Genomic DNA, 26,880 nt, shown 5'->3' on the forward strand with positions numbered 1-26,880 from the left:
GAATGTTTCTGTACATGATTCCAAACAAACACTGTGAGACTCTGTAGTTTTATTATCATAACTGAATACTCACTTATTACCTTAATATTCATTCAGTATTTAATGACCTTTGAGTATCTGTTAATTCGGTCCACAGTATATATAAATCAGTTACGCACTGCTATATGGGCGTCCAAGAGTTAATCAGTATGTCTCAACAGAATAGATGCCTTAATCTGAGTGAAAGTAGAGGCAACAGTATTGCTAGTCACTAGTCAGATGTGGCTGCATTAGCTAAGCATCACCATAAATGACTCCATAAGGTCTATTTAGAGGCATTATGCAAACCTAGACAATTAGACAGCTAATTATGGAACCTGTGTGAAAAGCAAATCAGGATTAGCCCATATACTCTACAGCAACATCATAAATCATAGGTGTGTGACTATAGAGAGATTTTATTGAAAGAAATATCTATTACGTTCTACTACATCATGGCTTTTCCCTAAAAACTGCTGTAGCAACGTGCTGCCTCTGTCACTCAATGTCCTCATGACATGAAAAGCTTTTCAGCAGCTGAGCTGAAGACACTTAGCTTCCTCTGAGCTGAAAGAGGACTGCTTATAAGGGCAGCATTGCAGTAAATCAGATTGTATGCTGTATAAGGCTCTATAGTGTTGCTTCTGATATACCGAAACATATGAATTTCATGTACGAATTATTAATAAATCTTTAGTGTTTTTAATCAAGATAATACAAATGAGGCAAAGCCTGAGGCAAAACCTGTAACGTATCATAGCCATCAAAAAACTCATTACAATAGGGTATTTTTTAGTAAAAAAAAAAAAAAAAGGGTAAGATGAAGATTTTGTATTCCCTTAAGAAGAGATCTTATGGAGATCTGTAACAGATGGCAGAAGTTAAAGGGCGGCTAAATCCTTATTAGGGGAACTTATTTGGGAGTAATATTCTATTGGCAGGTGACATGCTATTGAAAGTTATGTCTTTGCAAATGTTTTGATGTATTATATATCCATTTCACTCACTCACTCGCATATGCTATGTAAGGTCAGCCCAATTTAACTGACGCACACATAGTATTTGAAGGGCTGAGGCCAAGAAAGAGTATTAGGTGGCTCAGATAGGCGCTCAGGCCTAATCTGGGATTAACAATGCAGCTCCGCAGATTGCCTTAAGGATTTCTCAGGTCTCATTAGCATGGCTGGGTTGACCATGTTGATGCCAGAGCTGGTGATATCGGTATAGTGCCACAAATACCTGCCACTTTTTTTCATTCGCTCACTAATCTCTCAAAGTGCTGGTTCATCAGGACAAAAATACTGCCTGGCAGCATAGAAAAGGTGTTCTAACAAAACAAGTATACAAACTTAAAATGAAAAAAGCAACACATTTTAATATTATTTCCTGAAAAAAGTCAGAAGGATGTAAATGTGTCAATTACAATAAATCATTAAAAAAAGAAAAAGGGGGAAAAAATTAAGGATGTTGCTTAGAAAAAAATCCGTCCTAAAGAGAGAGAACAATAAAAGTGGAATTAGAAACATTAACGTTACGTTTCAGTTTGTTGTAAATAAATGGCAGATCCATTTGCCATTTATCATTGCTAATGAATATTAATTAGAAGACGAGAACTACTCTCCGCCCACTTCTACATCGAACGTTCGGAGCTGTCAGTCATCTGAGGAGCTGAAGAGTCCTGAACGCATCCTTTAGCAGTCTTATTAAAAATGTGGACATTGAGGAGATACACATTAGTAAAAGTGGGTGAAAACTGATGGCCAAAAATGCAAACTCGAATTAGTTCTTTAAAGATGGGATTTTACATAACACTAAGCAGGATCACCAACTGCTTCAACCAAAGAGCAACTTGAACAGGATTTCTGTCTGAATCTGGTGCCCTAAATCTGTTGGACTACAAAGTATTGTTGCTACAAAGGTAAGGTTAATCGATTACATGTTTACTAGATTGCAGTGTAAATGTTAACAATTGGCTTGAAAGTGTTGTAAATGTCCCATGCTAATACTTCTTTGTTGTTCGTTAGTGTTTCCGACAGCATTTGTCGATGAGACCATAAATAACTCGACAAGTCACTAAAATACTGCATAATGTATTAATAATAAAGCTAGCAACAAATGTAAATGAGTTAACAGGATTCCCTCTTTAGTCAGAGCGTTTTGGCGCACGTGCAGCAGTGCTCAGCTTTCCAACTAAACCGTTTAGTGACAATAAACCAGTCCAGCATTCACTGTCTAATGAGACATTTAGAGACATTTTACATTACAATGTCAGTGTTACCTATACTGTAAAAACAACCACCTTTACCACGAGGTAAAATGAAAAATACGCAAATTTACTATAAGATATTAAAACTTTATATTTATCGTTATTACTTTATATAAAATACATATATAGCTATAAAAAATACATAGCTAATTTTCTAACATACAAAGTTAGGAACTGTAAATATATGATCATCACTGTAATGTACATTGAACTCCTTGCAACCTCAATTTTTGTTACTAAAAATTTAACAAGAAATACATTCATAATAATGATGCATTTACTCTGTATAATTTACTCTGTATGTAGCCTATATGATTTAACATAAACACTGACTAAGCATTTAAAACAAAATGAGGTTTAAATGTATGATGACAGTACAAAGAATGGAAAGAAAGACCACCCTTGGCTTGTCAAAGTATTGATGTATTGTTTAGGGTGGGCAGTGGGGACTTGGTCGCTCGAAATCAGGACTGCTGACAAGAAGTTGCTGCATGTCCTCAGCATTAGCATCGTTCTGGATTTGGAATAGATTACACAAATAGCATTGGTGGTGTTAGTCTAATTAGACTAATCTCCCTGCAACTACACAATAAAACTAAACATCATTAGATTGAGAAAGCCCAGCATCGCCCTTTTGGTCAAAGACCCTGAAACCCCAAAACAATATGTTGTGTACACTACAGCCGTATTTGTTGCATAGGAAAATATGCTGTTTTTATGAAATTTATCACTCAGTTTAACCAAAAAACAATTCTCAACCAATTCTTGCTACATGCAGTCACACTTTCTAAGACGTCTATATACATGGTGGCTTAATATCAAGTGGCTTTAAAGTACATCTGGGTCAAGATCTACCAGAGAGATGATCTTGTTTAGTGTTTAAGCAGCAAGTATTTTTAGGTGATGTGTTCAGATGGCATTGCTGTCAGTGTAAAAATGGGTTTGCAGAGATCAAGTAAATAACAGGTGCTTGTAATCTCTTCTGATTTTAATTCCACTGAACTTTGGGTTGATCTGATACAACGTTGCAATGATTTAATTAATGACAGCCCATTGAAAGCCTTATTGTATTGTGCTTTTGAGCATAATTTATTTTCTAAGATCAAAAACATGCTTTAAATGTTTAATAATTCATGCTTTTATTGTTATGGTGTTGTCCTTTGTTTGTCTATCTTATCAAGCGCTGGATGCCTAGAATAGGCAAAGAAAAGAATGAGAATGGCAAAGATTTGTACGGAGCAATCCTACCCATCCCAACAAAGGCACGCGGTCCGAGCCTCTGAAGATGAACTGGATCAGACTGAAAATGGTCCAAGCAGGTTAGAATAACAATACATGACCTTAAAGGGGTCATATAATTCCCTTTTTAGCATGACTTATGATGTTAATGGTTTTGCACCAAAAAGAGTCTTAAATGGACAATGAAATTATATTGAATGAATTTTCTGACTTTAACTTTGATTTTCAAAGACTGTCATTTTTCTTAAGCATTGACCTCTTCGAATATGAAACGGAAAGCTCTCAAGCACAGGAAGCTGGTTTGTTGTCTGGTCAAATATAGTTTGGACTCCTTCATACGTTAATAACAACTTCTTTGCAAATCTGCATTACATTGTGACAAAACAATATATGCTGAAAAATTCAGCTGGAATTAGACTGAAATTATCTGGGATCTTGTTAATAATAAACTCTAAACTCTAAAAAGTTGCTCTATCGGAACATTTGGATTCTTCAGGAAGATAAACTACCTTTCAAACGTTTGGGGTCAGTAAGATTTGTGAAAGAAATGAATACTTTTATTCAGCAATGTCTATTTCAAATAAATGCTGTTCTTTTGAAATTTCTTTTCAAAATGATCTCCATTTCCCCAAAACTGTTTTCAACATTGATAATTATAAATGTCTCATGAACAGCAAATCAACATATTAGAATGATTTCTGAAGGATCATGTGACACTGAAGACTGGAGTAATGGCTTCTGAAAATTCAGCGTTGCCATAACAGCAATAAATGACATTTTAAACAATATTAAAATATAAAACAGCTATTTTAAATAGAAGTAATATTTCACAATTACTGTTTTTGATGTAAAAACACACACACTTCTTTCAAAAACATAAAAAATCTTACCAACCTCTAACTTTTGTATGTAGAGCTACACATTGTTTTGTTTCTGTTGAATCAGCAAAAGAACAAAGTTTAGAGAACCTTCTCATATTTTATTCTAACTAGTTCTGGTGTTTTGCCATTTTTAGCTTCATTTAGTTTCCTTTTTGGAAAATTTGAGTTCTGAAACACAATTTCCTCCCACCTTTTTCTCAGGGCACACTCTCTATGTGAGGACACTTCCTCTGACATGCAGGGGATCATTTCTACAGGAACCAGCCAGTTTCAAGAGTCCAGGAGAAGCTCTTACACAGGTGCTGGGGCTATGGCAAGGTAACATCCAGACTAAAGCTTGAACGTAGTTCACCATGTGAACCCTGATTACCAATAACCCAAGTCAAATGCACACTGAGCAGTAGATCTGTAGCAGTAAAATCTGATTTTACCATGGAAAAAAAGTGAACCACTCATCAGCCAAGCCAACAAAATTTGAATGTGTTAAGTGTGCATTTGACAAGGGGTGAACAGAAAGCTACATACTGTATAAAGAGCTTGGAAGTGTTTCTGTTTGACATCTTACGGTCTCCCAGGCTCACCCAATTTCTGGTAATGCTGAGGAACTGGGCTTCACACAGGCTTCACAGAGAGGTTGAGCGTCCCGACTCCTTCTTGGAGCGATTCCGTGGGCCTGACCTCAAAGACTTATCTAGCCGGGGAAGTAATGCCCGATCCTCTATAGGCCTTCCTGACAGGCCTCATAAGAGGAAGTAAGTCAAGATTTTCTGTACAATTTCTTTGTACAGACAAAGATGCCTTTGGTATAATGTAGAGTCCTTGAAAATTAAAGAAACGTTCAGAGAATCATGCTGGATCTGTGCAGAAATATATCCGTATTGTGTGCAGATGATTCATAAAACCGATCACAGAGCTGAGGATTCATTTCTTTTCTTGTCGGACCTGGAAGTTATAATAATGAAAACAGTATGTAGATTTCCATGTAGAAATGTCCTTTAGGTTTGCAATACCTTGTAGAGTAGAAACAATTAGAACAGATGTTGATATAGATACTAAATCAGCAGTAGTGATGGTCTAGTCATCATAAAATCAGATCCCTCAGAATTTAATCCACAATAATAACAGCAAAATTAATGCCTTTTGCTCCTTAAGAAAAGCCAATCATTGGCCTCTGGCAGTTTACAATATGAACAACTGCAACAACACAGATGAGTAAGTATGTGTAGAAACAGCTCCACTAGATATAAACCCCAATTTAGTACATTATAAATACTAATTAAAATATTTTTAGTGTTTTATATGATAGATACTAGATTGTAGAATCCTAAATAATAAATTCTAATAGTGCTGTATCTCAAATATGCAGTTAATAACAACAAATGATAGTTTGTCATGTTTTGTATGAAGTTGGTACATTGTACAGTGAATTTTGGTAGTGTTAATGGTAATGCTGCCCTCTGCAGGTTAACATGAGCGGTAGTTCACAGTAGTGACCTGTAGATTTCAGGCTAGTTGCTTAATTCAGATAAAAACAACTCAAAATGTTACATTCAGCAAAAAGGAGGACAAAAAGGAAGAAATAAAAAAAGATGAGAAAAAAGATGAAGACAAAAAGGAAGAGAAAAAAGATGAGAAGGAAGAGAAAAAAGACGAGAAAAAGGATGAGAAAAAAGACGAAAAGAAGGATGATAAGAAAGATGATAAAAAGAAAGATGCTCCTCCTCCACCGTGAGTATGCCACAAATGACATTTTAGTTTTAGTAGTCAGATATTAACACTGATTATTCAGTCTCTTCTAACAGTAATATCTAAAGATGAATGCTGTGATTTAGTATACGTGTTCATCTTTGAAAGTGGCCAGACAATAATCTAATATGTGTTTTAGGAAAGAAGTGTGGATCATGGACCCATCCTCAGACAAGTATTACAGATGGCTTTCAGTCATAGCAGCGCCAGTGTTTTACAACCTGATGATGCTGGTAACAAGGTCTGTTCATGCAATATCTCTCATGACATCAGCATAATTATGTAGACGTGTGGAGAGATGCTGCATATGCTTCATTTTTTCATATTTCTTCAGGGCCTGTTTTAATGAGCTTCAGAACTCTTACACAATGCTTTGGATCATCCTGGACTATACTGCAGACATAATCTACTACACAGACACATTTGTCAGATCAAGAACAGGTATGGTGGTTATTCATTGAAAGGATAATACTGATGGAACATCTATTAAATATTATTCATATTAAAACACTACCATTATATTAGTTTGGGGACAGTATGTTTTTTTCTGAAAGAAAATAATACTGTTATTTAGCGAGGACACGTTAAATCGATCTAGAGTGACATTAAAGGCTTTTACATTGTTACAGATAAATGCTGTTCTTTTAAACTTTCTGTTCATCAAAGTATACTGAAAAAAAAGTGTATAATGGTTTCCAGAATTTTTTTAAAGGGGTCATGAACTGCATTTTTTTATGTTTCTTGAGATGCACTTATGTCAGTATGATTTGTACATTAAAAATGGTCATAATTTAGAATTTTTTTTTAAACGCTCTGTTGGAAGGGGTGTGTCTACTGTGACACTTAAATGTAAACTCCCCCTGGCTATGATTGGCTAACATATTTGCATATGAAGTAAGTATTACATGTGGAACTCTCTCAAAATCTTTTTACTGTTTTGTACTATTACAGCTGTCGAGATTAACTAATAGTGAAAAGTGTTGAGTATAGCACGTTTCTGCGATGAGCATTGTAGCCGACGACAGACATGTCCGTTGAGCACATGAATGCAGTCATCTTGTCATTGTAATTCGATTTCTACACCCTCAAGACTGCTTTCATCAAAACTAACAGCGCAAACATGAGATTCATTATGCAGCGTCGTTGATTATAACGGTAGTTTTGGCGAGAATCCAGAACTTATTCACTGATAAACTCGCTCTGTGTGATTGACAGCTCCAGCCATTGTAAAAGGAGGGTTCTTTGATTGCTTTCTGTAAATAATTTAATCACAAATTAAATAACAGATTATTTTCATACTAAGAGAAACAATGTGAAGTTATACATTTAGTCACTGGCTTGATTTACTGACGCATAAACAGCAATAAATGATTTTGAGACAAATAACTACATGAAGCATTACATATCAGAAATCACCGATTACAGATTAGGCAGTAGAATTAACACGGTTACTTACATATTGCGGCATTGCTGTCTGCTCCATATCTTGCAGTAAAAGTGTTTGCAAAGCCTGTACCAAAATTGCGACTGATTTACCAAACAATCCACAGTAAAATGTACCGAACAAACAAATAATGCTCTACTGAGACATTCACATAGTTGACAATAAATAAGCAGTTAATAATAAATAAGCAGCAAATCAGCATATTAGAATGATTTTGGAAGGATCATGTGACATTGAAGACTGGGGTAATGGCTGCTGAAAATTCAGCTTTGCTATTACTGGAATATATATAATAGAGAACTGCTATTTTAAATTGTAATAATATTTCACAATATTACTCTACTGCTGTATTTGACTTTCAAAAACATTATAAAAATCTTTCCAACCCTAAACTTTTGAATCATAGTGTACATTTAATTATATTTATCCATTTATCTAACTAGATTGCACAAGCTACATAAAGATTGTTACATTTTTATTTTTAACATTTTTGTTGTCATTTTCAGGTTTCTTGGAGCAGGGTCTTCTTGTCAAAGACTCTAAGAAGTTGATGGATCATTACAAGACAATCCCACAGTTTAAATATGACATGATCTCAATGATCCCAACAGATTTAATAATGCTGAAAGTGGGATTCAACAATCCTGAACTTCGCTTCAACCGCCTCTTCAAAATGGCACGTCTCTTCGAGTTCTTTGACCGCACAGAAACACGAACAAACTATCCAAACATTTTCCGTATCAGCAACCTCGTACTTTACATCCTGATTATCATTCACTGGAATGCTTGCATTTTCTTCGCCATTTCAAAAACGATTGGCTTTGGAACTGACACATGGGTATATCCAAACATCAGTCACCCTGAATATGGCCGCCTGGCCAGAAAATACATCTACTGCCTGTACTGGTCCACTCTCACTCTCACCACCATTGGAGAAACACCACCTCCCGTTAAAGATATTGAATATTTGTTTGTCGTTATGGACTTCCTCATTGGAGTGTTGATTTTCGCTACCATCGTCGGTAACGTCGGTGCCATGATCTCCAACATGAATGCTTCTCGTGCTGAATTTCAGGCCAAGATCGACTCCATCAAGCAGTACATGCAGTTCCGTAAGGTCAGCAAGGACCTGGAGGCCAGGGTCATCAAATGGTTTGACTACCTTTGGACGGAGAAGAAAACTTGTGATGAGAAGGAAGTCTTAAAGAATCTCCCAGACAAGCTCAAAGCTGAGATAGCCATCAATGTCCATTTAGACACGCTGAAGAAGGTGCGAATCTTCCAGGATTGTGAAGCTGGACTTCTTATAGAGTTGGTGTTGAAGCTGCAACCTCAGGTGTTCAGTCCTGGAGATTACATATGTAAGAAGGGTGACATCGGCCGAGAAATGTACATCATCAAAGAAGGAAAGCTCGCTGTAGTGGCCGATGATGGCATCACGCAGTTTGTGGTGCTCAGCGATGGCGCTTACTTCGGAGAAATCAGCATCCTTGGAATTAAAGGCAGTAAGGCCGGTAACAGAAGAACAGCAAACATTCGTAGCGTCGGCTATTCTGACCTTTTCGCCCTGTCTAAAGATGATCTCATGGAAGCGCTTACCGAGTACCCAGATGCCAAAAAAGCCCTGGAGGAGAAAGGAAAGGCTATCTTAAGGAAAGACAACCTTCTTGATGAGGCGGTGGCAAGCGCAGGTGCTGATCCCAAAGATCTGGAGGAGAAGATTCAACGCCTAGAGGGCAACCTTGATGTCATGACAGGCAAATTTGCCAAGCTTATGGCAGAGTACATGTCCTACCAGGGCAAGATAAAACAGAGGATAACCAACATGGAGAACAAAGTGAAAACACTACGAGTCGAAGATCTGTCTGAGGTTGTTGAGGACAAAAAAGAAGAAGAGAAGAAGACAAAATAGTCAACAGCATAGACATTGGGGTTAAAGGGGTTTCCTATCTATGTACATATTTCTTAACATAGTACATTACTTTTAAACTGTTTATACTTATCCATTTATACATTTTACACATGACAACATTGTACTAATTGCCACATATGCGTGTTAAAATGTTGTATTTATTCAATATATGCAGTATGGAACAGCACAAATGGCATAAAATGCAGGATCTTGTTTACATGCCCTCAGGAGAGAGATACACTATCATTCAAAAGTTTAGGGTTGGCAAAACTTTTTTTGTTTTTTGAAAGAAGTCTCTTATACTCACCCAGGCTGCATTTTTGATTTTCTAAAATACAGTTAAAACAGTAATATTGTTTAACACAATTTAAAAACACAATTTTAAACATGCTGATTTGGTGCTCAAGAAACATTTCTTATGATCGACGTTGAAAAAAAGTTGTGTTGTTTAATATTATTCTGGAAACCATGATATATATATTTTTTCCAGGATTCTTTGATGAATAGAAGGTTCAAAAGAACAGTATTTATTTAAAAAAAAAATTTTTTTGTAACATTATAAATGTGTTCAGTTGAGGCAGAGAAGGAATTAATACTCTAATTGTTCATTTGGCAGAAGCGTGAGAATATATATTTTATTCCTTATTCCGATGTTCTGATTCTGCTCAATAAACAATTACATTGTGTCAATAATATTGCTAATAGGGTTGCTCAAAGAAAGAACAACTTAACCCCATGGACCATGATAAAAACATCCAAAACACAAACCATAACATTTTAGTGTACTAACCAAAGTACCCAAATGTGTTCTTAAATAAATGTTCTAACAAATGTTGTTTGTTAAAAGTGTTTCATTTAAAAGTAATTTTATTCAGTTGGACTATGTAAACCAGAAGATGGATTTGCTCAACAGACAAGGTATATACAGTACTGTGTGTATAGTACATGAACCCGTCACATTAGGGATCACAGACTGCACTTGGCAAATCATTATCGCCACCTTGGAATTATTAGGTTCTTTCTGCATTCTGAGCAGTTTTTGAGATATTGAGCTTCAAAGTTTTTGCATTCCATACTCCTTTGTGGATAGACCCTTTTTGTTATCTAAAAAAAACCCATCACATAAATAAGTTGGACAGTATAAGATTAAGTGAAAAATGCAATTTTGACAAAAGTGTCAGATAGAATTTTATAATTCCAAGGTGACGATATTTCAATATATTTTATTTATACATTTATCTAAATTGATTTTTTTTTAAAGTACCACTCTGATGCTAAACACCAGGTGACTGAATCCTAAAATTCTAAAATGACTAAAATCTTGAGTTTACTAAAAACAGTATTTTGACTTTGATATCGTGTTGGATATATTAAAACAGACATTTAATTTGTGTTTTCTTCTACTATAAGAGTTTTTTTTGTAAATCTGGGAACATGTCAAAAGACCCAAAAGCTGAATCTCATCATCACATTTTCACACTTGGTTTGTTTTTCAGTTTTGAATTTATTTAAGAATAACTTGAAACAATCAAATGTTGTCATTCTCAATATCAAGTTCTGTTTCCCCCTTTTATGTTAGCGCCATCAGCAGTGGAACAAACCACAGTCACATTTAATATGCAAGAGGGAAAATGGAAAAACAAAAAAAAAAAAGCATAGAGGGCATCGCTAATGTGGGTTTCCAGCTATGCCTGGACAAACCAGAGCGGCAATTCTCAGCATAAATGTTTGGCACGACAAGATAGTGGTACAATTTGTGCCAATTTCCCCTCATTTTCATCCAACAATATAGGGTCAGACACTGTGCAGAGCAAAAAAATAAAGCAACTAAAACAGTTTCTTCATGGGGCACTGTCAATTAGCATTCACTGACTAAAAGTCTGCCATCTTGAATTAAAACAAGACAGATAACAAAACAAAACACTTGTAGGAAACCTCTGAGAGAGTTTTACGGGAAGGTTGGATCTCTCTTTTGTAACACTACTCGTTTTTGTCAGGAGTGCACCGTAAGCATAGATTCATTTTAGCAAACAGATCAATTTTGTTTAAGAGAAAGACCCGGCTCTGAAGCGAAATGCAGAACACTGGCCATAAAAGAGCAGCACAGCTTTCCAAGCGGCATTACAAACAATGCAGTTCCTCAATAAATACAGATTCCTGGACACAAAATTGAGACTGGAGCTGCTCTGTACCTTTGAAAGCATTGCTGCAAATGCAAATGGACTAGGGAAGACCTATGAAATATGAGCCAAAAAAAACGTCCAAGGGCAGACCAAAAAAAACAAAACAAAACAAACTAAGAGACATTCTGAATATTGTGTTAAGTGCACTTTCACAGTTCAACCATAATACATCAATAAAGTTCCACTTCCTCCCTTTGATCTTGTTGTTTTATTAAGTTTAGATGGTGATCAGTCCTGCAGGTGTTAAAAACTTCTAACCGTCCCTCCTTTTTATGACTACGAAAGCAAAAAGTGAGTGGATTTCCTGGCAGACATGACAGAAGAGATTTCATCCCTTAAAATAAATAATGCTATATCTCAGTGCATACAAAAAGGGAACCTTAACACTTACATAAGAGGGAGAGAGAGCCAAGAGTCCAGTGTGGTTTATCTACTATTTAGGCACAGGCAAACGGCCACCAGAACTTTCCCATTTTAACCCATTTCACGTTGCCTTACATTTAAACTTGATATTTACTTTTAGTTGTCGATGTAGCTGAATTCTCCTTTGACGCACAAATGAAACCTCTGAGGGCGAGTGAGTTCTTTTGTGGATCCTGGAGCCTCAGAGCATGCCGAAGCCTTTGGCGTAAGTGATGGCTTTAAGGAGTCTCTCTCTAAGTTTCTCCTTGGTGGAGTATTCGGGGAGGAGCAGCACATTGAAGCAAGTATGAGAGGTGGGTAACCTGATCATAGGAGGAGAAGAAGAAGAAGAAGAAGAAGAGTGTATTACTTTAAAAAGACTTTCCATGTTTATTGCTGTAGAAAGAAATGTATACAGTGTCATTAATGTGATAAAACTGTAGAGAATGTAATGCATAATTTGTTTAGCATCACTAGTATTAGTTTGCAATCATGTATAACTTTGCTTGTTTTGAGTAAAAAACTCAAAAAAACTAAGATTTACTTGAATTGATACCATAAAAAATGTGTTACAAAAAAGTGAATGGATGAATCATGAAAAAAGCCTTTAAGAAACATTGAAGCCCAAGTTTGACAATTACAATATTTTCCAGAAAGAAAAAACAGATAAGTTGCATCAGTGTATAAGCTACGGAAGAGGATTAGGGCCAAGCAATAATAAAAAATTAAAACCATCTTGAGATTAAAGTTGTTACATTTCAAGAAAAAACTCGTTAAATTTTGAGAAAAAAGTCGAAATAAAATGTTGAGAATAAACTCATTAAATTATGAGAAAAATGTAGTTAAATTTCGAGAAAAAAGTCGAGATAAAATGTTGAGAATAAAGTCATTAAATTACGAGAAAAAAGTCGTTAAATTTCGAGAGATAAAATGTTGAGAATAAAGTCATAATTCAATGAGTTTATTCTCAACATTTTATCTCGACTTTTTTCTCGAAATTTAATGAGTTTTTTTCTCGTAATTCAACGAGTTTATTCTCAATATTTTATCTCGACTTTTATCTCGAAATTTAACGACATTTTTCTCATAATTTAACGAATTTGTTCTCGTAATTTAACAACTTTTTTCTCGTAATTTAAAGACTTTTTTCTCAACATTTTATCGCGACTTTTTTCTCAATTTAATGATTTTTTTCTCGTAATTTAATGAGTTTATTCTCAACAATTTATTTCAACTTTTTTCTCGAAATTTAACGAGTTTTTCTCAAAATTTAACAACTTTAATCTCAAGATGGTTTTAATTTTTTATTATTGCTTGGCCCTAATCCTCTTCCGTAATAAGCTGCCTTTTATTATTACATTCAGAAATAATGTAAATATACATATTCGTTGTAGCACATTCCAAAAAAAAAAAAATAAAAAAAAGAAAAAAAAGTGATACAGTCCAGACAATATGGTAAGCATGTCTTGAGTGTTAGCTATTTTCTGTTTAAGATTTAACTGAACTGATACATGATCATACAACTATTTTAAATAAGGTATGGTGTCAAAAAACTGAACTAATTATAGACCAACAGTGTATAGAGGCAGTATTTGAGTTTACCTGTCAGAGTCAGGGCCATTTTTGGCAATAATCATCTTGAGTTTGCCTAAACCTCCAACTGGAGCTCTATCTGTGCCAGTGGTGAACTGAAGAAATAGCCTCTTCTGCTCCTGCCCAAATGAGTGCACAGTCTCCCAGAAATCCCTGATGAGAGTCAAAAATATAATTTTTCATCATATTTTTTTTACCTACATAGGAAGTAGTTTTTACAATTAGTGGTCCACTGATATCTTTATAATTGCTGATGCCCAATGCCCATATTTAATTGACAGCACCAAATAAAAGTTAAAATTGCTGACATAAAAATGAATCATTGCAACAACACTTATCTTGCACAACATTTACTAAATTAATTCAATGTACCTGAAAACAAAGTAGGGCTTTTCACACTGCGCTTAACCCCGGGTTATCGTCATTCTATACACCGCTTTTAACCCCGGGTAAAGGAACGTTTCACACTCACAATTTAGAAGCAGGGTTAACACTGCTTTTTACCTGGGTTATGAACCCCTGCTCCGGAGTGACAGAAAACTTGACAATTTGAGTGAAGAAGAGATCATGTCATGCTTACCTTTATAGTTTGAAATTCAGTATAAACTCGATAGCACAGTCGGCAATACGAGGATGCGCAATGCTAGAGCTATGTAAACAGGTCGCGTGCTGCGTTTATCCAGTAAATGACAATGACACAGCAAATATGCAAATATAAATGTTAACCCAGGGTTTAGGAATGTACAGTGTGAAACGTCATCTTATGAATACCAAAAATGAATCGTTAACCCCGAGTAAATTATGAGCAGTGTGAAACATGAAGCAAGATAACCCAGGATTCTGTTAACCCAGGGTTTAGAATGACCAAGGGTTAACTATTTCAAGTGTGAAAAGCCTTGAGTTTATTATCCATTCACAAGGTTTGTTAGTAGGTTTTATAACTGGAGAAACTACTAAAAACCCCAAATGACCAAAAATCAGCTGATCACAAGTATGAAGTTAGAGAACATAATTTTTTTAATGTATATTTTATATTAAAAAAAAATTACATACATATATAATATAAAATATGAACTATTTATAATTATATATATTTATATAATTTAATAACTTAATTCATTAAATAAAATTATATATAATCAAGCATCCACATACTTAATAATGCGAGAGTCTTTGTTGTATCCTCCATCATATTCTGTACTCTCTTCAAGTGCTTGGAAGTCAAGATTCTGCATGAGAACAAAACAAATGGGTTTATATGTATGGATATGCCACATGTGAGAACATCCTGGAGGTAGTTAACAATCCGAAGCTAACTCACCCTGCTGCCACATATAAGCAGCTCAATTTCCTCTGGTCGAAACAGATACTTCAGTGGAGACTCATTAGTGACCATGTGAAATCCTCTTCTGAAGGCCTTGAACTGTTTCTCCACACTTTTGTTCAGCATGTACTCTGCATAGAGTGCCACAAAATCCTGCAGAGACCCATTTCATGTTATGTGTATACTTGCAGATATGAACATGTTTTTGGTTTTAAAAGTTGAATGAATGCAACTAACCTTCCTGTTCTCATTGGTAACTGGGATTTTATCACCACCTTCCTTTAAATCATACATTAGTGGGTTTCCAAACAGGTCTGTTTGTGAGATCTGGAAGGTAATCATCATGTCTTCTTCAACATTACCTTCATATTCCTGTAGGTCCTTCAGACTCTGATAAAGAACCTGCAGAAATAGACAATCAGCACCATTATGACAGTGAGTCAGAACATATATAATCTTTCTCTGCACTAATACTACAAGGTTTTTTTTTTTTAACTACAAGCTAATCCAGTCCATCAAATAATTGCTATGTGACAAATAGCAAGAAACAACTCGCTCCAAATATTTTGATGAGCAGTCACTGTGTGCTAAAGTCATAATGACTGACTCTGCACCTGAAGTGCTGATGTACCTGCTCAAATCTCCTCTCTGCTCACAATCTTTGCTCTAAATCTGCCTGTATCTGGTACAAGTGCAGACAGACGGCTGCTTCACAGCATGCTTTCAAAATGACTTGGACGGGACATGCACAGCCACTTGAAATAAAGCTGAAATGTTGCTCTTTGCAATTCCTCATTGTCAATTTGTATCATGGAGTGGAAATACTGAGAGAAAAAAAAATGAGCCTATGTTTCAGGGAAGCCAAATATCCTTATCCTTGTTATATCCTTGTTAATCTAAGGCCATGTTAGCATAAGTTGTACTCTTGAAAAAAAAGCACAATTATCTTGTTTGTATTGACATTACATACTCTCTTGTTGGATTTTGCAAGATTTTAATCTACAATTAAAGGATTAGTTCACTTTCAAATAAAACTTTCCTGATAATTTACTCCCCCCCCCCCCCCCCATGTCATCTAAGATGTTCATGTCTTTCTTTCTTCAGTCGAAAAGAAATGAAAGTTTTTGATGAAAACATTCCAGGATTATTCTCCTTATAGTGGACTTTAATGGCTTCCAAAATAGTAGTTTCAGTGCAGCTTCAAAGGGTTTTAAACAATACAAGACGAGGAATAAGGGTCTTATCTAGTGAAACGATTGGTCATTTTCAAAAAAAAAAAAATGTAAATGTAAAAGCTTACACTGTATGTCCTACACCTTCCCTATTCTACTTATGGAAAAAATGAAACTGGCGTCGCGTTCGTTCCGTAAGTAGAATAGGGAAGGTGTAGGACATACAGTTTCGCTAGATAAGACCCTTATTCCTCGTCTGGTATCATTTAAAGCCCTTTGAAGCTGCAGTGAAACTTTAATTTTGACCTTCAACCGTTTGGAGGCCACTGAAGTCCACTATAAGGAGAATAATCCTGGAATGTTTGCATCAAAAACCTTCATTTCTTTTCGACTGAAGAAAGACATGAACATCTTGGATGACATGGGGGTGAGTAACTTAAAAGGAAAATTTTATTTGAATGTGAACTAATCCTTTAAGTCTGCCTGCAGGTGAAAAAAGTAGTAAAGTGAAGTTTAAATTGAATTACATAAATGTAAACTTTAAAAATACACATTACTGTTTAAAAGTTTGGGATCAGCCATTTTAAAAAAATAAATAAATTAATACTTTTATTCAGCAAAGACATTAAATTGATCAAAAGAAAAAAAAGAGCATATAACGGTTTTCACAAAAATATTACACAGCACAGCTGTTTTCAACATTAGTAATAATAAGAATTGTTTCTTGTCCAGCAAATCAGCATATTAGAATGATTTCTGAAGGATCATGTGACACATGGAGTAATCAATGATGAAAATTCAGCTTTGCATCACAGGAATAAATAACATTTTAAAATATATTTAAAAAAGAAATATATTAAATTGTGATAATTTCACAATATTATAATTTTGTACTGTATCTTTGATCAGAATTGCAGCCTCGGTGAGCAACACTTCTTACAAAAACATGAAAAAAAAATGTAAGCAGGCAAGAATTACCGGATGAGAGTCTGCCAGGTCTCTAAACGTTCCTTTCTTTCCCATTAGTTTTCTGTAAACCACCATAGGGAAGTGCACATCGAGAATGCAATTATTGTAGATAGCTAGGCCCAGGACGATGCCTATCAAAGTGAACTGGCCTTCATTTTCAAACGATGAAGGGTTAAACCAGAATAGCTTTGTGCTTTCATCATAGGTAAACATGCCTGTAGATAAAACAGAAAGAGAAAGCGTAAGACGGGGTGCACAACCATTTCAAACTCAATGAATGAAGATGACAACAAGACAGATCAGATCGACAGCGTTAAAAATGTCTAAGTGGAATGTTAAGCCAACTAGGCTATACAAATAGTAAACTATCCATTCCAATAACAATGAATATGAATTAAACTGAAGTTAAACTGAACTTTGCATTAGGATGCATAAAGAAAGCCAAAAAGTCAAGTAGGACTAATGAACGATAATTACCTATATCTGGGTTAAAGATCTCCTCTACGACCAGTTGAAAGAACTCTTTGGATACTCCTCCTTCATCCACTCCTTGCTCACCCTCAAACTCCACATACAGCTGTTTCTTCAGGTCTGCAGGGTTTTCCATGGCAATCATCTCCAACTAAAATCAATCACATATTCATTTTACATCCACAAATAATCTTCAAAAATGACAAACTAACCATTCAGATATATTTCTTTAAAAAACAACATTCATCTTTTTGAGCTCACTGGTACCTACCCTGACAAGAGCATCATCAATGACGTGGTCTCTGCGCACTTTGAGTCGAAGATAGGGGTTCAGCTGCTGTCCCTGCACCAAACTGTAGAGGGCAGTAATCCTGCGCTCGCTGTACATGCGGATCCGGTTGTCATAGTACAGGCCAAGATTCTTAGTCACAGGGTTAAGAATGAATGGGCAGGTCATAAAGGAGAACTTGCTCTCTGTCTCCACTTTGAAGAAAGTGTAGTCTTTGTCCATTTCCAGCACCTCATTGAGCGGTTCATTGATGAACTCCTCGAAGGGGATGAGGGGTTTTCGACAGTCCGAGGCACGGATGCCCAGTTCCGTCTCCAGCGGATCCACCCGAGGGCCTTTCTTATTGCGTCGCTCCTCGCCCAGAAGCTCCTGCAGGGTCAACTCACTTGACTCCGGGATCGGTTCGTCGTCCTCCTCCTCGTTGTGACCCGTGTCTAGGTCGCCGCCCAACACGTTTGCATAGTAGACGATTTTCAAGCACTTGGTAGCTGCCACCACTCCGTCATCCTCGTTGACCAGGTTTTCGCTGCTGAACTCGTTGCTGATAACCGTGTAGGTAATAAGCTGCTGGAAAGTCTCAACCAGACGTCGGATCTGGTCTGCGCCGTACTGCGACCACAACCATGCAAGCTTGGCCAGAGCCGGAAGAGGTAGCTTGCTCATTGCCTTGCAGAATTGCGGCAGTGCAATTTCTAAGTATTCCGGACTGTGGAGATTACTGTTCTCCATGACGATAATGAAGACGTTCAGGTAATTAGGGTCGGCGGCGTACACGTTGTGATAGGTGAGGTCACACTCTACGTTGGGCGACAGGTAGACTAACGCGTTGAGGAATGCTGCTTCAATCTTCTCGTTTGATAACAGTCTGTCGTACACTCTTCTAACTGCCTCAATGTCTACAGAAACTTCTACAGGATCAAACTTTTGGACGTTGTTCTCCCCGTGAGACGACCCGTCTCCACTTGACGCCGAGGCTTCGGGTTCCACCTCCATCGCTGTGGACGAACCGGAGGCCGTTTCTTTCTCATCTTCATCTTTGTCCTCATCCTTAGCCTGAAGGGACTTGAGCTCTTCCTTGGTATGTTGCTTCGCCTTACGGAAACTCTGGACCAGACTCTCCGCGCTTGAGAAAACCCTACCGATGACACGGATTAGAGGAGAATAGTCCTCAGTCTCACTGCAGAGGCCCAGGATTTCATACACCTTCTCTTCCGTCAAGAAATTCAGATCTGCCGAAGAACAGAGTAACGCACATTTAAACATTTGCAAAGTCAATGGTATGATTCAGAAGAAAGTTGGAAAAGAAAACTTATACATTGTTCATATAAGAATTGGCGTTCATTTCCTTCCCTGAGTATTTCCATTAATGAAATGTCTATACTATAGGCATCGACTGAAATTTTCATGACAATGTTATTCACCTCTAAAGTCCTCCCTTGTGGGCTGTAGGTCCTTATGGTTCATCTTCCCGTTGCTGCAAGCAGAGAAGTTGTGAGCTCCTTTGGCACTGTTCTCCGGGAAGGCTGAACTGGCTCCTTTCTTAGAGGGATGAGGATCACACAGTTTGGCATTATTCTTATATAACTCCAGGGCCTTGATGGCCGCTGCATTGTTATCCATGCGCTGGAAACCCGGAGAAGAGCCACAAGCCTCATTCGTGCAGGCCTCATTTCCACAGCCTTCTGTTAACTGGTGGTAGTAGCGCTCAATTAAATGCTTTGCAGCCGCTCGCTTCCTGTATCAGACATTCAAACAGGACAGCAAGGGGGATTAGTATGGTTCAATCCCAAAATAAGTGCACAATAGAGCAAATACTTCGACTAATCAAACTAAAAAAAAACCCTCCATCTGAATTCTTCAACAGCCATCAAAACATGACTGTTGCATGTGCACATGATAGGCCTACTCTCAAAATGATGGAAAAAGTGAGGATTATACCTTAAATTCTTTAAGAGAATTATTAATCTGAAATAGAATGATAGGAATATGAGTCAAAATATGGGCTTTCCAGGTAATGTGTGGATCTCTGTTGTGCACAGAATTTTTTTTCAACAGACATCAATGTCAAATGATGTGGATTTGAAAACAGATGGTTTGTATTTCTGAGCCGGCAAGTATTAAGTGAAGTGACTGATGCCCATGAGTAGGGCTGGACGATTAATCGGAAAGTAATCGAAACCGAAATTCAGAACCTCTAACCGACGTAATTTTCCCATGTCGGTTATTTCGTTTTTTTAACCCTGTTAATAATTCCCCCTTAAAAACATACTACCGTGTGTGTAGCCACATGACTCCGCCCCATCCAGGCAGTAGCATAAAAGCAACACGGAGGTGAACACCGGTTCAACACATAGTGATGGCGCGTGAGCAGTGAGCCTTGTGTCTTCACTAAACTTTGTCAGTTGTATTTGTTTTTAGGTTTGCCAGTTTGGACATTCAAGCGATTTTAGACGATTGGATGTATATTATTTCAAGCTACCGTGCTCGCGCAGCTGCATTGTGGCACGAACACTCATACTAACAGTAGCTGAGCAAAACGTGAAGATCGCGCGCACAGAGAGGAACGCAAAAACTAGTTGTCAGCGTTGTCCTGTGATTTATCACTAAAGTAGCTTAGAAACTCAAAACTTATTATAGCATATATTTTTCTACTTTTGAGGGAACTATTTACAACCCACAGCTTCACAATTAATAGAGACGGTATGACTAATTCACACACGCAATCGCTCTCATGTACTGGTACTGTGCTAATTTATCTGTATTTGATTTACAATGAGCAGAAATCTGTAAGAAATGTTACAAACCATAGATAAAATAACTTCTGAAAGTGACCTGTTAAATCAGATCACTCTTTCAATAGGAAAAAAAATATCCCACCTTTAACATATTTACAGTACAAAACTATGAGGGCAAAAACAAACAAACAAACAAACAAACAAACAAAAAAATCGTTCATTAATCGTAATCAAGGTAAAATGTTCAATTAATCGAGGTTTTGATTTTAGGCCATAATCGTCCAGCCCTACCCATGAGTGTGTTACAGTAGGTTTTAGTTCTAATATTCCAACCGACAGCCAGCCTAAGTTATTGATGGACATTATAACGTGTGTGAGGGGTGAACTGTGTTTGATTTTGGGGTAATTATAAAACATGCTGGAGATTTTTGAAATGCTTTTTGCGTTATTCATTATACTTATTTTATGGAATGAAGTTTATTTCGTGGCTTAAATAAAATTTATTACTCAGAGACTGACATGTTTGGCTTGTCAAAAATGTTACATTCAACTGTCGCAAATCCGTTCACTTTTGAAAATCAAGATTTTTTTTTTAAAACCAGGAAAGGAGTGGTCTTGATGCACAAAGTAGTTTTTTTTGTCTCTTTTAACAAAAATCTTATTTAAACCCACGAAATAATAGTGAAGAATCACTTTTTAAAACTGTTCCATTATTACCCTTTAGCAGATTTTGACTCATATCTATAATGCTGCTACTCATGCAAAATGCTTTTTGCACAGACAACAAAATATCATGCATTGATCAGTCACAATGTGTCAAAAACATTTAATGGACATTTGTCTTCATATCATCATTAATTTCATGCCATTCTAATATAAAGTTTGGGGTTCAACATGTTACTCTATTAACAGCATTTGTGGCTTAATATAGAATTAAATAAAAAATAACTGACTCGTCAATCAGTTTACAAAAAAATAATAAATAAATAAAAATCAGCAACAGTAACATGACTTACAATGGAAGTAAATGGAGTCAGATTTCCTGGGGGTTTAAATCATACATGAACCTTGTATTTTTATTACAGCTTTCAAAAAACTGTTTATTATTTGATCTGTAATGCTTACATTACATTATCTGGAATGAGACTTTTCTAAGTGGATTATGTGCCATCAATATAATTCATAACACATATTTAATGCTGAGGATTTATGGCTTATACTTTTAAAACACTGCAATAACGCAATAATGTTTATATTGCTTGGCCTTGTGTACTTCCAAGTGTCTTACTGTAAACATGACTTTTCCTTTTTTTTAACTGAGGGATGAGCCACCAGTGTGGTCAATAGTGCTTTTTCAACCAATCTCTAAGGTGCGGACACAATAAAACAATAAAATAATGTGGGCCAAAAAAAAAAAAAAAAAAAAAGAGTGAGAGAAAAAAAGACTTTTAGCGAGCAAGCAGCTTTCTGTTGGTCAACATGGCAAATTCACATGAGCAAAATAGTTCCCTAAATCTGCAAAGGGAACTTTTTTGCCCGTACACGAAACACTTAATCGTGCAGATTCCTGTTGAACCACAAATTTTCGCCCAGAAATTGTAAATGTGACCGCACCTTTATGATGATGAAAAATGTGCTTATTCTTAACGCAAACTGTAAAACAGAGTCAGTAATTTGGAAGCTGGTTATGTATGTTGAAATATACAAAAGGTATAAAACAAAGACACTTACATTAGACTTGCTTAAAGTTTCCAATATCACACTCTTCTTCAGCTCTGTACTCAAAGAGACCAAAAGTGGTCAGGTAGCAATCCTGCAGATTAACGGAGAGAACAGTCAGTAGCTTTACTGCTAAATAACAGACAACACCCACAGATGATGGGAATAGTTCACTTAATTATGACTGATGAAAGGGATTAAAACTAACCCATTAACAAGTGATTAAGACTGCTCAGGATGATGATTGAGAAACACTGTTTTTGGTGTCTAATGTCACCATAGTTAGTGTCTTCAAACCTAGCTTACTACCTACCTAGACAGTCATTTGGAACCCAATGATGTCCAAAAATGCTGTCTAGGCAGTCAGCTCACCAGTATTTGACACACACCCATGTGTCTGCAAGAAGAGCAGCAACATAAACCTAAACAGAGGCCTGAACTAAAAACACACCGTGTACTTTCGCAATAGTAACATCCTGTGTACCGGTAAACAGACGTTTACCCCGAGCAGAAGGAGGAGAGGCCGCAGAGGGGCAGGCAGGGGGTATGACAGTGCACAAACAACTTCAACCTTGCATACACACATTCAGTCTCTTACAGATCATTTTAAAGCAAACCAACACACACACACACCCAATATCCGCGAATAAAGCGTTGATGATTATCGCTACGCTTAAGGCAGGGTGAGAGTAACAGATCTTGTAACCTTGCAGTAACTGTCATGGGGAGTAATAGCAGGAAAGAGCTGAGTAACTAGTTAGCCTAGCTGCAGCTAACCACAGTCTGACATTTAGAAGCAACGCACGGGTTTTACTTAACGGTTACTGTTGCATAATCAAAAGCGAGGGAGTATTTAGGATATCGGGACTAAACAGATTTTACTTGTTTATCAGAAACTCGCTCCGTCCCTCCCCGGAACGGGTTAGCAGCGCGGCTAACTGGCCTAACAGCGCTTATTACGGCTTCGATCACGCGCGATCGGGACGGGAAAAGGGTGATTAATGTTTTGACAGCTTACTTCCGAAGATGTTCTGATGCGGACGAATGAATCTGGTCTTTCAACATCACAATCACTCCGAGTGCGGCGTGTATTCAACTCCAACCCCTCCACAAAATATTCGCGGCCATCTTGATCAACTGAGGCAAACACGGAGAGCGATCCCACAATGCACTGTGGCACGAGGACGACCATCAGTATAAAAACACGGCACAGACCTCTGGCAGTCAGTCAAGATCTGAGTGAGATGTGTGGAACACCGTTGAAACGTTTAATACGTTATGCATGTGCTCACACAAACTAACTTTTTTAAAACACGACTCAAGAATCAGAAAATTTCACTTTATATATATCAAAACCAAAACCATTGTAATATTAAGATTCATCAGCAGATGGCAGAATCCGAAAGGAAAACGTCGAGAAACTCACCCTGCGTTCCATTCGGAAGGGCTCATCCCTATGCCCTAATCCCTTCAAAGGGCTTACCCTACGGAGTGAGAGCTTCGAAGGGATGAATGGTGTAGGGGTAAAAAAAAACCCTCTTCTTTTGGAACCCACTTCTGCGTCATCTTAACGAGACAATCAAAGAAGAGTAGATTGTGCAAGCTGCGCCATTTGTTTAGCGTTAGTTTATTTATTTATTTTAGGTTTATCGCATGTAGGCTATATTGTGTCTATGTATTTTCAACATTTGAATGGACTGATAAAGGGAGCTGTAAAGTATTTTTGTTGAAGTACAATGTAGTTTTGACCATAATAATGTACCAAATCTAACTCGTATAAATATTACAGTAGTATAGAAAAATACTATATACATTTATAGGTAAAATCGAACTTCTATAACCTCCTGTACCTATTCTGTGACGTCAAAGAACTTCCCTGTGCAAAGGATCATAGGTGCCCGAAGTGTCCCGGTGCGTTCCAAACGGGATATATTGCCCTCCAAAGGGCACTTCGGAGTGAAAATAATTATGGCCGCCATACTGAAGGGTCGTTCCAAACCGAAGTGCTCAAAACTGGCCACTTCAAAGGGCCCTTCGGAATGAAGGATTTCAAAGGGTACAACTGATGGACACTTCGGCCCCCCATGATCCTTTGCACAGGGAAGTTGTTTGACGTCACAGAATGGGTACAGGAGGTTAGGAGATCGATTTTACCTATAATGTATAGTATTTTTCTATACTACTGTAATATTTAAACGAGTTCGATTTGGTACATTATTATGGTCAAAACGACATTGTACTTCAACAAAAATACTTTACAGCTCCTTTTATCAGTCCATTTAAATGTTTAAAATACATAGATACAATATACATGGTGCGATAAACCTAAAATAAATAAATAAATAAAGTAACGTTAAACAAAGGGCGCAGCTTGCACAATCTACTCCTCCTTGATTGTCTCGTTAAGATGACGCTGAAGTGCGTTCCAAAAGAAGAGTTTTTTTTACCCCTACACCCTTCATCCCTTCGAAGCTCTCACTCCGGAGGGTAAACCCTTTGAAGGGATTAGAGCATAGGGATGAGCCCTTCCGAATGGAACGCAGGGCTAATCAGGTGTAGCCTACCCTTCCGAAATCCTTCATTTCGAAGAGCCCTTTGAAGTGGCCAGTTTTGAGCACTTTGGTTTGGAACGACCAGGTTACATTGTTATGCCAGTACATGGCGACGGCGGTCACAACGGACGAAAACTACAACGATAAATATTAAGTTTTAATAATCGTTCTAATTCTAGGAGAACAGGGAAGTCCACAACACCGATATAACAATAATGACACAGAGGAACAATGTCAATGGAATCACTTTCAAAACAATTTTTTTATCCAGCTGATGAAAACATTGAGAACCAATCAGAATCCACCCGACTAAAATATGGAAAAAAAGTTCAGACTATGGGAACGATCTTATAGGCCTAATGTTTTTAATACAACTTTTTATAGGTTCTCGTGATATGTTGAGAGAAAATGTTCTTAGAACAACATTCTCGCAACATCATTTTGATGTTATTCATAGCTGGTGAATGTTTTTTGCTGAGAAAAAATAGGCCTAATATCGTTGTTTGTGGCCATTTAATGAGTCATTGAATCATTTACGTGTTTTGAGTCACTGATTCGTTTGCTCAACTGATTTATTAACACACACACACACACATTTGTTTTTGTGAATTGTGGGGACATTCCATGGGCGTAATGGTTTTTATACTGTACAAACCGTATTTTCTATTGCCCTACACCAACCCAACCCCTAAACCTACCCATCACAGAAAACTGCACATTTTTACTTTCCCAAAAAACTCATTCTATATGATTTATAAGCCTTTTGAAAAATGGGGACATGGGGTAATGTCCTCATAAGTCACCCTCTCCTTGTAATACCTATGTCATACCCATGTCATTATACAAATTTGTGTCCTGATATGTCACAAACACACACACACACACACACACACACACACTTGGGTTTGTTTTGCTATCTTAGTGAGGACATTCCATAGGCGTAATGGTTTTTATACTGTACAAACTGTACATTCTGTCCCCCTCCACTACCCCTACCCCTAAACCTACCCATCACAGAAAACATTCTGCATTTTTACATTTTTAATAAAACATTGTTTAGTATGTTTTTAAGCTATTTTAAAATGTCCTCATAAAACACGTTCACGTCGTAATACCCATGTCATTATACAAATTTGTGTCCTCATAAATCATGAAAACACACACACACACTCACACACTGTCATCAGTATGGAGAAGAAAAGACACTGTCTGTACCTGTTCAAAATGGATCCCAGGGTAAGCATATAGAGAGAATAGAATAAGGGAAAAGAACTGAACCCTGAGGAACACCAGAAGTTAAGTGAATTTTGGATGAGGAATGTTGCCCAAGACAGACAGAATACCTTCTATTAGTTAGATATAGTTGTGGACTTTCCTATTCTCAAAAAAAAGAAAAAGAAAAAAAGAAAAAAGACTGATTATTATTAAAACTTTATTACTGTTATAGTTATAGGCCTCAATTGGTCAATTGAATATTCTCAAAATTTAATACACATGGATAAAATGACAAAAAAGGAAATTAGCACACATAATACTGAATTTTTCTAATAAATAAAGTTTGAATAGAGTTTGTATGTTGGTTCAGGCTGAATTTACTGCAGAAGTTACATTTAGTGGTTTCTAAAAAAACCTAAGCAGAATGTTTAAACCTGCAGTCTGCCATTTTTCCCCTTTGTCGCCATCTCTGTTTGAAACATGCGATTGCAGTCATATGCGGAATAGTTATCGTTAAGTGCGTTGTGCTCGTCAGAGGATGAATCTCATTTTTGATGTCAATCACTACACCGGTGTGGATACTGTACTTCAGAATCACAGATTCTACGTCTTGAAAGTATGACCAATATAAGATTTTTCACTGGAAAATATCATCTGAACAAGTAAGTAACATGTCTGCCACTTTTGTTCTGACCAGCTGAGGAAAAAAGCATTAGGCCTACAATAAATCGCGCTGCTAACGATCGCTTA

General features: G+C 36.9%; 2 protein-coding genes across 6 annotated transcripts; one reads left to right on the forward strand and one right to left on the reverse strand.

The window, feature by feature from the left end:
* Positions 1-1,552: 1,552 nt before the first annotated feature.
* cnga3a (cyclic nucleotide gated channel subunit alpha 3a) lies at positions 1,553-9,873 on the forward strand. 4 transcript variants are annotated; one of them, XM_048199211.1, is made up of 9 exons: positions 1,553-1,936; positions 3,466-3,603; positions 4,606-4,722; positions 4,980-5,156; positions 5,557-5,616; positions 5,959-6,132; positions 6,290-6,391; positions 6,485-6,591; positions 8,101-9,873. In XM_048199211.1, exons 2-9 carry the CDS (start codon positions 3,497-3,499, stop codon positions 9,504-9,506), a joined length of 2,250 nt encoding a protein of 749 aa, XP_048055168.1. In that variant the 5' UTR covers positions 1,553-1,936; positions 3,466-3,496; the 3' UTR covers positions 9,507-9,873. The 4 variants fall into 4 exon arrangements, with proteins under 4 accessions (XP_048055168.1, XP_048055166.1, XP_048055165.1 ...); XM_048199209.1 differs by lacking the exon at positions 4,980-5,156 and having other exon boundaries at positions 1,554-1,936; XM_048199208.1 differs by lacking the exon at positions 5,557-5,616 and having other exon boundaries at positions 1,555-1,936.
* A 1,117-nt stretch (positions 9,874-10,990) lies between these two features.
* On the reverse strand, positions 10,991-23,541 carry ube3a (ubiquitin protein ligase E3A). 2 transcript variants are annotated; one of them, XM_048199207.1, is made up of 11 exons: positions 23,382-23,541; positions 22,376-22,457; positions 19,331-19,448; positions 17,892-19,138; positions 17,627-17,771; positions 17,159-17,364; positions 15,246-15,410; positions 15,006-15,161; positions 14,840-14,913; positions 13,694-13,837; positions 10,991-12,414 (listed from the first exon to the last, which is right to left on the reverse strand). In XM_048199207.1, the coding sequence occupies exons 3-11, from the start codon at positions 19,371-19,373 to the stop codon at positions 12,294-12,296; spliced, it is 2,301 nt and encodes a 766-aa protein (XP_048055164.1). In that variant the 5' UTR covers positions 19,374-19,448; positions 22,376-22,457; positions 23,382-23,541; the 3' UTR covers positions 10,991-12,293. The 2 variants fall into 2 exon arrangements, with proteins under 2 accessions (XP_048055164.1, XP_048055163.1); XM_048199206.1 differs by having other exon boundaries at positions 19,331-19,644; positions 23,382-23,540.
* Between the last annotated feature and the right edge of the window lie 3,339 nt (positions 23,542-26,880).

Source organism: Megalobrama amblycephala, linkage group LG8 (genome assembly GCF_018812025.1).
Source record: "Megalobrama amblycephala isolate DHTTF-2021 linkage group LG8, ASM1881202v1, whole genome shotgun sequence".
Lineage (NCBI taxonomy): Eukaryota > Metazoa > Chordata > Actinopteri > Cypriniformes > Xenocyprididae > Megalobrama > Megalobrama amblycephala.